General features: G+C 37.6%; 1 protein-coding gene across 1 annotated transcript in view; it reads left to right on the plus strand.

Moving 5' to 3' along the window:
- The first annotated feature begins 1,438 nt into the window (after window positions 1-1,438).
- The window catches only part of cds1 (CDP-diacylglycerol synthase (phosphatidate cytidylyltransferase) 1), a 29,117-nt gene continuing 16,247 nt past the window's right edge, over window positions 1,439-14,308 (plus strand). Inside the window, exon 1 of the mRNA XM_084413522.1 lies at window positions 1,439-1,732. Coding sequence (XP_084269648.1) covers window positions 1,667-1,732 — 66 coding nt within the window. The 5' untranslated portion in view covers window positions 1,439-1,666. The remainder of the gene's footprint in view (window positions 1,733-14,308) is intronic.

The following is a 14,308-nucleotide window of genomic DNA, read 5'->3' on the forward strand; positions in this document are numbered from 1 at the left end:
ACATGAATGCCACAAATTTAACCTGATTGCTGTTCACTTTAACAAAAATAATAGCCAGAGACACATTATCTTCTGGCACTGCATGAACATCTTAGCCTATATTCAGGTTCTGTACACACTAGAAAGATTTAATGAGAATTCGGTTGTCACTGTTGATTGAAGTCAGTTGTAGGATATGGATTTCACTCATAAGTGAACTCTATGTATATGCAGTAAAAGAGTGACAACCATATTCACTGTAGCAGCAGTGTGTAGCCTCACTGCCACTACAAGACTAAAGTAAAAATAAAAAATAAAGTTTCTTAGTGAAATAACAGATCTTGCACTTTATTCATTCTGATCCCTAATGGAAAAACAAGTATTGTGTAAAAATATTGAGGACAACATTTTTCTTCTCATCACCCTTCTAAGGGGTGAAGTTCAGAAGAAAACAAAACGGGTAACTGGAGAAAGTTATATACGCCATAAGTGTGAGTCGTGTGAGTAGGCTACAGTAAATGATGATAATTTTATGGTGAAATTTGGGAATTTGATCATAAGGGCTCAGAAATTCTCTTTTAATCTGCCACCAAATATAGTCTACCTATTAAGGGTTAAAAGGATTCCTTTTAATCCTTAATAGGTAGACTATATAAAGGATAGTAAATTATCCAACATAAAATTGTTGTCATCATTACCCTCATGTTGTTTCAAACCTGTATGGCTCACTTTCTTTCGACAGTCATATAGTCACCACCATTCACTTTCACTTTATAGGAAAAGGGTTATACAAGTTTGGAACAACATGAGGGGTGAGTCAATAGAGAACTTTTGCATGTGGACACATGTAACAGATCTTTCTATTTCTGCATACGCGTTATCAGAAGACATTTCTTTATCTTGATCAATTTACACATTTTCTTGTAGCATATCTAAAACATTAAGTTCTACAGAATTTTCTCAGAATAAGAGATTTTTTCTTATTTCTAGTAATTGCATTCAGAGAGTCATAAAATATGTTTAGATCTGTAGCCTACAGAAAAATCTAAAGGAGGGCTTAATAGATATTACCTTAGCTTTATGTAAATGAAACTTCCATAGGATAATTATTAACTTTTATGTGTTAACAATTATAGGAGAGCTAGTATTACAGTCCAAGAAAAGACTGTGTGAGAGTTTTAGGTTCAAGGTTACAAAAAGAACGTCATGGTGGTGAGATGTCTTGGCTTCACAATATAGCCTAGGCTAGCCTACTAATAAACTCACAAGTTCATCATCATCATGATGACTTCACATCATGGACAACATTCACAAAACAATAACATATGGACTGTCGTAAGAGTTTGAGAAGTGAAGCGAGCTGAACTCCAGCCGCAGAGTGGAGCAGTGTTCCTCTTTATGTTGAGTCACTGAGTGAGAGAGAGAGGTAGAGAGAGAGAGAGAGGTAGAAAGAGAGAGAGAGAGAGGGGGTTGGTCTCTCACTTAACTAACAAAACAGCAGCAGATCTGTGGGCATAAACAAATGCACGCAGGCTGTCTGTCCCTCCACCTGCCGCGGGAGACACTTTGATGGTCGCAGTCGTTTAAATTAACCGGATTATTGAGACTGACACGAAACCCGCTCTGCTTCATTTTAACGCGGACCTCCTACGATATCTATGTATCATTTAGACTGAAATAAGCAAAAATGACGGAGCTGAGACGGCGAGGAGGAGGAGGAGACCCTGACAGCACGGAAAACATCAGTGACAAGGTAATTTATGGAGAACACGTTCATTCAGGAGGCTTTATTTCTCACAGTCGATTGCGAATGACCTTCTAGCTAATCAGCTAACGAGCAACCAGTCAGACCGCTTCAACCTGAGCAGATATTACACAAAAACAACTCGCTTAAGGTAATCTTAGGATTATATGTAGTGACATCTGTGTTATGGGACTGTCCCTTTAATTCATTTTTATCTTTAAACTGGCGGTTGCCTCATATGAAGTTGCTGAGCCAAACACGCCGCAAAGCCAGCCAGAGTCAGTGGCTGTGTCGCAAAACCTAGTGAGCTGCCTAACTAGACAGCATTTTTGGTTTCATAGACGTGTCTGGAACGTTCTGAACACTTTGACCATCAACTAAGTTTGTCATGCTCAAAAATACTGTCTGTAGGCAGCTCACTAGGGTTTGAGACACGGTCAGCTGTCATACAGAGCTGTTTAATGTCATTTAAATTAGAGTTCAGAAACCATGTATTTAAAGAAATAGCTCACCCAAAAATGAAAATTTACCATTTGATCACCCTCATGTTGTTACAAACAAGCACGACTTTCTTTCATGGAACACAAAAGGAGAAGTTGGCAGAATGACAGTCTCTGTCTCCATTAATTTTCGTTGCTTCTTTGTTCTTTCCATACAATGAAAGTGAATGGTGAATATTATCATCCTTTTTTGGTGAAAGAAATCATGCAGTTTTGAAAGGAGGTGAGTTAATGAGGACAGTTTTTATTTTTGGGGTGAATTATTCCACTAAGGTCAGCCAGTGCCTTTGTTGCTGTTTGGTCTTTTAAACATCATTTTCTGTAAGCCTATTCCTTTGTATATCAGAGAAATTGTAGTGTAAGAAGCATTTTATGGCAACTGTTTTAAATAGACTAACATTAATTTATTGTGAAACATATTGCCTTTGAATGTGTTATAACAGGACTAAAACTGTGTTTTTGCAGGATAGTTCGATTTAGAACTAAAAAAAATCGATTTCGTTTTAGAGGTATTTGGTATATTGGGAAATATTTATTTAAGAGCTGAAATATGTTTTGAGTTAGCACTGTGTCGGTGAAGTGTAATTTAGTTTTTCTCAGTTAAGAAACGTCAAAAGTTCAAAGTCAGTGTTCAGTGTTTTGTTATCAGTTATCAGTTCCTTTGTTTTTATGAATACTAGACAAATTAAATGCTTAGCTTTTACGATATCTAACAGAATCTATTTACAATCGGTTTGCTCTTTGTGATTGGGCTAGACCCGTTTCCTCTTCCCTGGAAATGATGTAGTGATGATGATAGTTGAGCATTGGGGACCGGGGTAGATCACACGTGACAACAAATCACTTGGCCACAGTGTGAAAAAGTTGAGAAGGGAGTAACTCAGCAGCTATCCTGGTAATGGATGAATTGATCTCATGACTCAGTAGTTACAGTTACAAATGTTTTTAGTCACAGACAAGGCTTTTGAAGGAGATCTGTGTGTGAAGGCTTCCTGTCATGTCGATGTATTCTTGAACTGTCTTATAAAGACCATACACTGGACCATTATACTGTTTCCCCTGGAGAAGTTTCCTACAAGTGGGTGTGGAAAAATGAGTGGACCAGCTGCACTTGTCTTATGATTGCGATAGTGATAGTATAGGGCCGAGAACATCATGGGTCTTCAACCCAAAACTTTACATAAGAAAACCAAATTTGATGAATATATATATTTAACCCTCTGATGGTTTACTTTTGGGACCCCAAATGACTTTTACTCAAATAAAAAAAAATGTTCCCTTTGTCCAAATGGTATGAAACCTTCTACGGCTCTCAACACTTTCTAGATCTACAAAAAAAAAAAAAAATTGGAATGATATCTGTTTTTATGTTAGCGTGATAAAAATTGTGACACTCGTGCAATCAAAATAGACACAATTCATCATCAAAATCAGAAACAACGCAGAACACATCGACAGAAATGGCACAAATAAAGTGGCACACTTCCACCAATGCAAAAAACCTCCACAATGCTAAATTATATTGCTCACAACACGCGTGTACACACACACACACACACACACACACACACACACACACATATAGAGGAATACATTTTTGAGACTATAAAAACTCTTCTCTTATCATTTGTAAAATAAAATCATCCAAAATGCAGTACCACCACAAAAATAAATTGGTGACACTGACACATTGAAAATGTGCGCACACACACACACACACACACATTTGTAAGGCTATAGTTTGTCAAATAAAATCATCCAAAATGCAGAACCAACACAAATATAAAGTGGTGACACTGACACCGACAATGTGTACTCACACACTCTCTCTCTCTCTCTCTCTCACACACACACACACACACACACACACACACACACACACACACACACACACACACACACACACACACACACACACACACAATTGTGTGTGTCTAGAATCTAGAATTAGATTAAAAATAAATGATTGAAATAAATGATAAAATCTTAAGACTCCAACATTTCTCTTTGTAACATTTTGTTCAGGTTTGGTTCTAATCATAATGTAACATTATTGAAAAACTGGGTTTTTTTTGGTACAAAAAAATGCTAAACTTTGACAAAAATATTTTATTTTTGTTATAATTGTGATTTTATAATATTTAGATATGAATCCAACTGAATCCAACTTGTGAAAAGATATCTTTCAGGTAGTCAAATAGCAAATAGCATATAGTGGAGCTCTATAGCCATCTAGTGGTTAAAATTATTTTATTTTTATTTTAAAACTGCATTTTCCAAAAAATGGGCAAAAATGTTACATTAAACCATTTAAAATTATCCATGTTATCCCCATGAATGAAAGTTAGAAATCTGGGTCTTTTATAAAGTGAATTTTACATCAAATGCAGTTTTTTTGTAAAAAGGCTATTTAAATATTTATTTATTTATTTATTTATAGAAATTAAAAAAATATCATAAATTCTCCAAAAACTGCACAAATGGTGAGTAAAAACATTAACAAACAGAATAAAATTACATTTGTAAAAAAAAAAAAACTATTATCTTGTTACAAAATTAAATGTTATTGTCTGGGGTCTCTAGAGACCCCAAAAAACTCAAGTGTAGACATAAATAAAGACCATCAGAGGGTTAATATAATTATACTTGTTTATTTAAATAATAATAAAATATAAATATGAAATTATTTAAATTAGGTCAATAATATTATACAGTTATTATTTTACTTTGTCTGAAAACAAGACTATTATTTTTTTTTAACTCTTTTTCAGGTAGAAAAAAAAAAAAAAATTGTCATCCACCAGCTTTTTTGGTCATTTTCACAAAAATGTCATGGCCCCCAGAATATTTTGTTGTATGAATATCTGAACATGCAACATATCAAAAGAAAGAACAGACCCTCTGCTTTTATAAATACAAATAAAAACTGCTTTATTCTAGCTTCATTCATTCCTTTTTATCAACACTTGAATGTGGGACAAAAAAAAAAAGCAACATTTTGAGCAAAAAGCTGAGAAAATCACTTTTTTGTCAAAGACTACATCCAGATCGGATTCAGAACGATGATCAAAACACAGATGGAGTAGATCGAGTCCATCAACACCCCTAATGCTTGCACAGTCCTATGGTGCGTTCAAGTCATCATGTATTGATCGTATTTACAAGTTGAACGCACATGAACGCCACCACAATGTCATAAATACGTGTGGGAAGCTCGGATTTTCTTTAAGCCCCGATCTTTACGAGTTGGGGGGGGGGGGCGTGTCTGTGAGAAACATGGTGGAATACCACAATACTTAAAGGTATTTAGCATAGACAGTAAAAGAAATGGACACAGCGACCCCATAGACTTCAACGGAGAAAAGTGAAGTCAATTAGAAGCACTCACTTCCTGATGGCTGAGCGTACTGCGCAGCCTCAAACTGAGCTTGATGACGTAGATGTGACGTGAGCAACCTGTCTGACAGTTGTAAGTCTTCTAGTAGCTGTGCCAAAGAAATCTGAATCATTCCCTTACGAATCTTGCAGAGACGGAGAGCGTGAGTAGGATCTGTCCATGAGCTAGGAGCAGGAGCAACTTTATGACTCTCTATGGGCTTCTCCCTTGACTTTATCGGACTTTATGCCTCCACGTCCCCCCGACTGACTGCGAGCTTCTCCTCCTGTCTATATGGTAATTTCCAGAGAGTCGCTAGGTTATGACGCAATCGTTAGCCTGTTTTTACAAAAACTGCTTCTACGGGGCCATAACGTAAGATACAAGGTAATGGAGCCTAATGGTTTCTTTAGAAATAAGCAATGGACAAATAGAGTCTTTAAACGGCTCAGATGTAAAGTTATTCGTCAAAGTGACGCCAAAATGAATGGGAGTCAATGGAATGCTAACAGCAGGTGATGGCTTGTTAGCCAATGGCGGCCCCTGGGGATGGTATGCTTTCCAGGGGTTCTGGATTACCCCCCTGGTATTTAGCAGTGATATTGTACGGCTTTTCTAAGTAATCTAATTGCCTGCACAGAATATAATGGCATTATAATATAACAATATAATATGTAACGATAAAGTTTGCAGTGGCTTCTTAAATGAATTAAAAACATAAAAAAGCAAAGCACACCTGATGCACATTTCTTTGTTCTTCATTTTCTAGATCTAGAGTTTAAGAACCTTACTGTATTTTTGTGTAATTTATTGAGAGAAAGTACACCACCATCTTACTCCGACCAAATTGACTTGAACGCACCTGCCGTCGTAAACACGAACTTCCCAGGAGGACTTGAACGCACCACTACAGCTCGTCCTGAGTCGACATTTCATTCAGTAACATTAGGCGATTTTGATTTATATGCTGTTTAATGTTGATAATCGCATTATTTTACTTAAGCATATGATTACATATTACATCGCTTGTTTCTGCATCATCTTCGCATGTTTTGATCAGGAGATTCAGTACTCTTTCAGAAGATGTGTAATAGCGCCGTCTACCGTAAAACAGTGAAACACTGAAAGCCGGAAAATTCCGTCAATGGCAGGGAAAGAGTTAAAATGTTGTAACCGTTGATTATGCATACAATATTTTGAGCTTTTGTTTATTCACAAATACTTCTGCAAGTGCAGCTGGTTTATCCTTATATGGAAATAAATGCCACAGATTTAGTCAAAGAAATAAAGGCTCTGAAAGAACATTGTGTCCTGGAGACCACTGACCTGATAAGACTAAAGCCTGTCCATCTAAAGCCCCTCAGCCAGTTCTCTCAAGGTCAATCTCTTTCCATCGCTCATAGTAACTAGCAGTATTTACAGCCCTTCACTTTCACTGAGAGCTGCTGAGTGTTATGGTTTTCAGTTAATATCTTGTTTTCTTTTCCCTTAACTAAGAGAAGCATCATTAGCCTGAGTCTCTCTGGGCTTTAGCATGGTGCTCTGCTCAATGTACCACCTCAGCTGTGTTTGGAGTTCAGTGGACCATCATAACCTCTGTGCAGCACATCCATATAGAATGGCTCTCTGCTCGTGATCCTGTCCTACTTCTGCAATTCACCACAGAAAACTGGTTTCTCTGCACCTTTTATAATCACACAATTCGGTTTAGGCCTGGTATTATTATTATTATTATTAATAAACATTATTATTATTATGATACAATACAACAAATACGTTATTTTACAGTACAGCAGTAAAATTACAAACATTATGTTTCTTTAAGTTAAACCTTCAAGCTTTTATTTGGAAAACTGCAAGGAGACCTTTAAGTTTATGTGGCAGCAAGTTTACAAACGCTTCTCATTACAAATTCTCACTAGTTTGCTGCATTTGCCGCTGTGAGCTGCTGAAAACACAGAATCTTGAGCTGCATGCATGAAAACAAATGACACGCTTCGCTCTGAAACACACTATATACTTTTTAAATTAAAATACGGTACACGTTGCGGTGTTTGTCAACTTGATGTAGGAGAGAAGAGAGGGTGAGAAAGCACAGCTGGTACCAGTGTATCAATTAGAGCTGTGTATCTGCAACAAAGTCACATTACAATATGTGTCATGATACAGAGGCCACGATACAATACATATCCTGATACGTGTCAGTACTGAACTAAAACGGTATAGTATTTAGCCAATAGTCTGCTACAGAAATTGAAGTAATCAAATGTAAATCCTCGCCAAGACGGGCATTTTGACATGCTTTTGTGTGTAATTGACCGTTTAGCGCACCCATAGCTCTAAGTATACTTTTCTTATATGTGTGTTGATAAATTGTGCACAGAAACAGCACAGGTAGCTTAACTCACTTTTAATAACTTTTTTTTGTTTTATCAAATATGTCCCATGCAGACTTCATATTACAACAGTCACATTACAATATTTTACTGGTCTGGGCTTAAGTTTGGGCTTTTAATGAGAGGTGAAAGCACACCACTTTAAAGGTGAGGTAAGCGATATTTCAAAAACACTGTTGGACATTGTTGATATTTTTTTAAATAAAAAAATGTATTTCAATTTTCCCCACCCCTTCCCACTTAGCTCTGTCCAGCGATGGAAAGCTTTTCTAATATTAACGCAGGTCCTAAAGCTCTTTTCCAGTCATAACCCATTCATTTTCCAGTGATTTCTTCTGAGCTTTTCTCTTTTGCATGTGTCTCATCTCTATTTCTGCAGTCTTTCTTCAAATCTCCCTCTTGCGTCTTCTCTCTCCTCCACTGTCATACACTCCCTAATGCTGATTGGCTGCACACGTTTGTTGTTGTTTGTTCGTGTGTCGGTCCAACTAACTTCCAAACAGTGTTGTTCAAATACTGCTTACCCCACCTTGAAAGGAAAGGAAAGGAAAGGAAAGAAATGTGGCACAATGATAGCTTTATCTCGACTTCATGGTTTCAAAACTGCTGAAAGTAATTTCATATGACTTTTCCAAACATATTTCCCGAACACTCCCCCGTCTTCCAATGTTAGACTAAACAGGTAGTCCCACCTCAAACTCATGGCTTTGGCAGAGAGAGTTTTAATTAGTTTTAATGTGGGCCATAGTCATTTCTCAGGACACATCTTTTAGAGTAATATGTCTGGTAATAAGGGCATGTGTTGTATGCTGGTGAGCAACTGTGCTGGTATTTTTAGCAGTGTTTTCTCTCTTAATGCAACAGCGGACTAATTAGCACAGAATACAGTACACAATGCTGCGTTAGGAATTCTGCTGCATCCCCTCGCCTGCGTCCGCTTTTGACGTCAGCAGTGAGCATGTCCATTTTGGTATTTGCTGCAACAGTATGAATTCCTGATCGGCCCGTTTTTTTTTTTTGCCACTGCTGTGAAGTATTTAAAGGGACAGTGAAAACTGGGCCAAGCTGTCAATTATCCCTGGGGAAAAGTCTGCAGTCAAGATATTGTCCTGTACTGACACTTTATTTTCACCATTGAAGCACTTCAGAGAGGATTTAATAGGCAGCTAAAGTGATGATCTGGCAGGTTATTTGGCAATTCCTCTGTTCATTGGTTATATGATCTCTGTCTGTTCAGCACGTTCTGTTACAGATACTGGCTCTGCAGGTAGAAACCGAATGAGAGATGTGAGCTGGCTGCATTTGTGTGTTTGTTTTGGTGTGTGCCTTCTGGGGTTGAGCTGGACTGGGACTTTTCCCTCTTTCTCTCTCGGGGATTAGTGTAGTCTCATATGGAGCAGCTAATCAGCAGGATAGTCTTCTTATCCCCTCACTTTCAGGACTCTTATAGGCTGGAGGATACATGTGTGGAGCACACAGCTCTTAAGGACACATACACAGAAATTTCTCCCGCTTCTAAATGCCACATTTCATGGATTTTCCTTGCTTGCTTGAAATAAAAGAGGTAATTGTTGTGTAGAGACATACTCTAATGTTCAAATGGCAAAGCTGCCCCCAAGCCGGCAACAAATTCAAAAAATGACCGTCTACATTTGCATATCAATGTCTGTTAAGGAACGTAATAATAATAATAATAATAATAATAGTTATTATTAATATAACCATATTGTGTTTTTAAATTGTAGTCTAATATAGTTATTATTGTGTCAAACAGCAGAAATAAAAGAATAAAATCGGACATTTGAACAAAAATGTAACAACAAAATCGTTTGATCTTGAAGCAGTAAGTGATCTGATTCAAGACACTTTGTCTAACATTATAAGTGGACATTAGGGAACAAAATAAAACACTGACAATGTAAAATAGCCCATTTGAAAGTACACTGGTTGATTCGTTTTAGGAGCTGTTGGTATAGTCAAAGTCCCTTTCAAGGAAATTTTGTTCATTCGGCAGCCATATTTGCAACAATTCTGTGCAGCTACTTCAGGCATCCAAGAGCAAGTCCTATCTATCTGAATGGGGGAATCCTGAAATCTGCTTGCCGAACTCACAATTAAATAACATATTTCAAATCAGCAACAAAATCTTACATAAATATGTTTTTATTATTATTATTTTTTATGGAAGCCGGAGCTTCTAACGGCAGCTGCAGTGATGCGATGACTTTACCAATCAGTGATTGGCTCTTTTATTTAGAAGGCAGGACGTATTCCCCCATATTGCAGTTTCTTTGTACATCCATAGTCTTTGTTATGACTATTGACCTGTTGAGTGCCATTTAAATAGTGGAAATATCAGTGCACATTCATAAACACTGATTATTTTTCTTGAATGGACTGCAGTACGCTACTAGGCTGCGATTTAGTGTAACCCTCAGGATAATAATAGGTCCACTCATCTGGAGCATTAGAAAAACTCTCTCTTCTCATCTGTCTATTGTCCTGGCAGAGTATGAATGGGATAATGTTTCAGTTTGTTTGTTGCCTTCAGGTTTCTTTTTTCAGAAATAACCATTTAATTTTCAAATTGCACAAAATGAGCTTGACTACACTGATGTAGCTGATAGCTGGAATGAGTGTTGCTCAGGTCTGTACATTTCCATGAATGTTTTCTGGGGGCTTGAGTGTGCCCTCATTAAAAAGTTAGCAGAGGGTTTCTTTTACCACCCTTAATCTGAGCCTTGTTTCAGACATGAGTGACCTCTCTACTCTACCTCTCAGCACAACTTGCTCCCAATTACCTCCTCAGCACAGTTTCTTACAGTCTTGGTCTAAAGACTTTGGCTAATTTTGGAAATGATACTGTTCGTCTTGTTCTTACATGGCCAAATTAGGCTGCCAGTAAGGGGTTTGACAAACGCCACCAAACATAAAATACACAAAAGCTATGAATAACAGAGCCAACATAGACTCACAGGAGCTTTTGACTGGCATAATGTTTGGAGCACAGTGTATCTTATTCAAGCCATGAACTGCTTATGACAACAGTGTATCTTTTATATGACCTTTAGGGTTCGTATCTGAAATTAATATTGATGTCAGAATTTCTGTGCATTAGAAAATAAATAGCATATAGCCTAGATGTATGCCTATGTGGATTAACCTTTATGTTAGAAGAGTAACATACCAGTAATGTTATTCTTAGAGCATTTGTGTAGGCCGTAGACTAGAGGAACATTATTGCTATGTAGTATTAAATATTAACTTGTGTAGCTTGTTTTCTATGGCCCGTTTTACATTTAGGTGCTGTAAACAAGCTGCTGTTGGGGTCTTTTTTTCAGTCTGAAATTTAAATTCAGATTACAGATTTATTGAAGATTATGATACAATTAAACATCAGGCTTGCCCGGATGAGGCCTGCTGCAGTTGCCGCCACATGAAGAGGCTTACAAATTGGCAATGACCGAACCTGGTTAGGCAGCAACATTCCCCTGTGATGATGTTATCTGTGAACATTAGGGATGGGTATTGACATACTGTAGATTTAGCAGATAGATTTGATTCTTATTCACAAGCTCTTGATTTGATTTCAATTCGATTTATATTGATTCATTTGGATCAGATACAATACATGTAAAATACACATAAAAGAAAAAAATCTCTCTCAACTGATGCTGTAAACTACAGGGTAAAAAGAACCCTGTCAGTTTATGTATTACTATAAGATTAAAGGTTAAAATTAACAACAGAGTCCACATTATTACATCTAAGTGGTGTTTATTTTTAGGTCCTGTTTACACGAGAACGCTCGCGGGTGAAAACGTAAAAATATTTGATCAGATGTGCCTTTCGTTTAGACGGCGACGGCGTTTTTGGGACTTAAAAACGCAAAAAAGTGAAACCACCCTCCAGAGTGGAAATCTTAAAAACGCTCCACCGTCGCGTTCCCGTCTAAAGGGTAAAAACGCAAAAGTCTGCTAGACAGTGAAGGCACTGATCTGCTCACGGTGGCTCTCGTCGCGTACGCGTTTACGTCACAGACATGCGCTACATCGAATTTCACACACTTTTGCGTCACCATATGCACGCAGATTTCCCCCCCATAACGCTCGTCTAAACGCAGAATAAAAAGTGATAACGCAACGCTACTTTTGCGTTTTCTCTTCAGATCGTTTCCGTGTAAACATAGTCTTAGTTAAACTAAAAACGTAAAACTTTTTATGCGTTTTGGCTGTTCATTTACACGACAGCAGCGTTTTGGGAGCTCAAACTTTTTTCAAAGTGCATGTTTTTGAAAACGGTCTCCGTGTAAACAACAAAAACGTGAATCGCTGAAAACGATGACGTCATGCACATGCGTATTACATGTTCAGTCTATAGACCTTATGTAGCCCCGCCCCTTTTCAGCGCTGCGCTCGTTGTCTTTTGACTTCCGGTCTGTATTTTCACAGCGATTTTGCGTGTTTATTAATGTACGGCTCGTTTTAAAATCTTCCCGGTCGACTGACATTTGTTTAGTCATCTGCTTTAAACATTATAGTCCTCATGATAACTTTCGTTAACTTTACATTAAGTAAATCCACTTCAAAAGCTAATTACTCCTGGACAGAAGCGCCATAGAGATATACAGAGCGACCGCAAAAACGGAAGTTACAAGACAATATTCTAAAGATGGCGGCGCCCTCGTTTCTCTGGCACATAAGGTCTATAGTGTTGGTGTTTCATTGCCATCTAATGGTCTGGCAGCAGAATACAGCATTTTTTTGTCGTTTTCGCGGATCCATGTGAATTGGGATCGTTCATATGTGCTCAATGCTGCCGCTTCACTTGAACTGAGGCGCTACATTGATCTGTCTGGCACATTAAAGATCGTAGAGATAAAATTTACAGATTTTGAAAGCTGAGACGTTGTTTCATTTTAAAAGTAAAGTAACAAAACAACAAGGTTTATGTGATTATTTGGATGAGCTACACATTTTTCCTGGGTCAGAAATTGCCTTCGGTGGTGGCGGACCACGGACCACGGCCATCCACACACACAGTACAAAGTACCCTACCCATGTGAACTGCGAGCCCAGTACTGAAAATCTAAAATAAATGCAAAGAAACAGTTTGTAATATTAACTCATCCTATTTATCCATGAAATAAAAAATAACCAATGTCAGGTCAGATCATAAAACAAAGTGCTTAGCCATAGAACTATTTTATATTTAAAAATGCCTATACAGGCCTTATCACTGAAGCTGTCAATTACTTACGCGAGGTACACAAAGCTGCACTCATGCAAAAACTCCTGTCATCGTTATAATCAATAACGATAATATAATATTATGTCTATGCTGTACAATGAGTCCCTTATTGACATTGTTTATACTTTGTTGGTTATAATAAAAGGATTCGCGAACTGTGCAAAACACGCACTGTACAAAAACTCAGCCGTTTTGACAGATGTGTGTGATTGGCTAAAGCTCAACACTGCAAAAACATATTGTAAATAGAAACCTTTGAAGCTCTTCACAGAGCACTTTAAAGCAGCCGGCTATCACTGGGTACCAGTACTGCAGAATGGCAGGTACCGCCACATTAAATCATTATTTGGCAGGAGATAGTCATTTTGGTAGCCGCCAAAATATTTTCAATGCAGGAAAAACCCTGGTTTAGTAAAGTTTTGTTCACACATCTACAAAAAACATCATAGACTAAAAGATTGATCTTGGGATTTAAGAAACCCAAGAGAATTTAAAATAATGATTCATCAGAATGAAGATTGATTGAAATTGAAAAATTGATATTGTTAACCCAGCCCTTGTGATCATGATGATTTATTCATCACTTCCTAACCACAATCTGTGTTGATGACATCTTGGTTCAACTTTTCCTCTTTTAGTACTTTCCCCTCCACTTGATTCATTAGCTTCCTTTGCTACTGTTACTGTGGGAGATTTTTCACAGAAGTGAAAGGAGTCACAACATTACCAGCCATATTTTATTCTGTTCTTTAGGTCGTAGTTGTGGTGTGTTGGCCAAGACAACAGTGAAAGATGAGAAAGCAGCCGGGTATCTTCAGTCTACTGTACTGCTACTCAAATGCCATGTCCTCAAGCCCGATTGATTTTCCTCAGAGGCATTTGTCTAGCATTTGCATAAATCATGCTGACTAATATCCTTTCTTCCATCGTTCTCCATTACTTTGACTGGTAAATATGTGATTTCCATGAAGAGCTGCATTTCAATGTGATTGCAAAAGACTACTGGCTTATTGACATTGTGACTTGTGTGTTTTGTTTCGTTTAAGTGTCTCTCACCTAGTGA

This window comes from Rutilus rutilus, assembly GCF_951802725.1.
Source record: "Rutilus rutilus genome assembly, chromosome: 7".
NCBI classification, from domain to species: Eukaryota; Metazoa; Chordata; class Actinopteri; order Cypriniformes; family Leuciscidae; genus Rutilus; species Rutilus rutilus.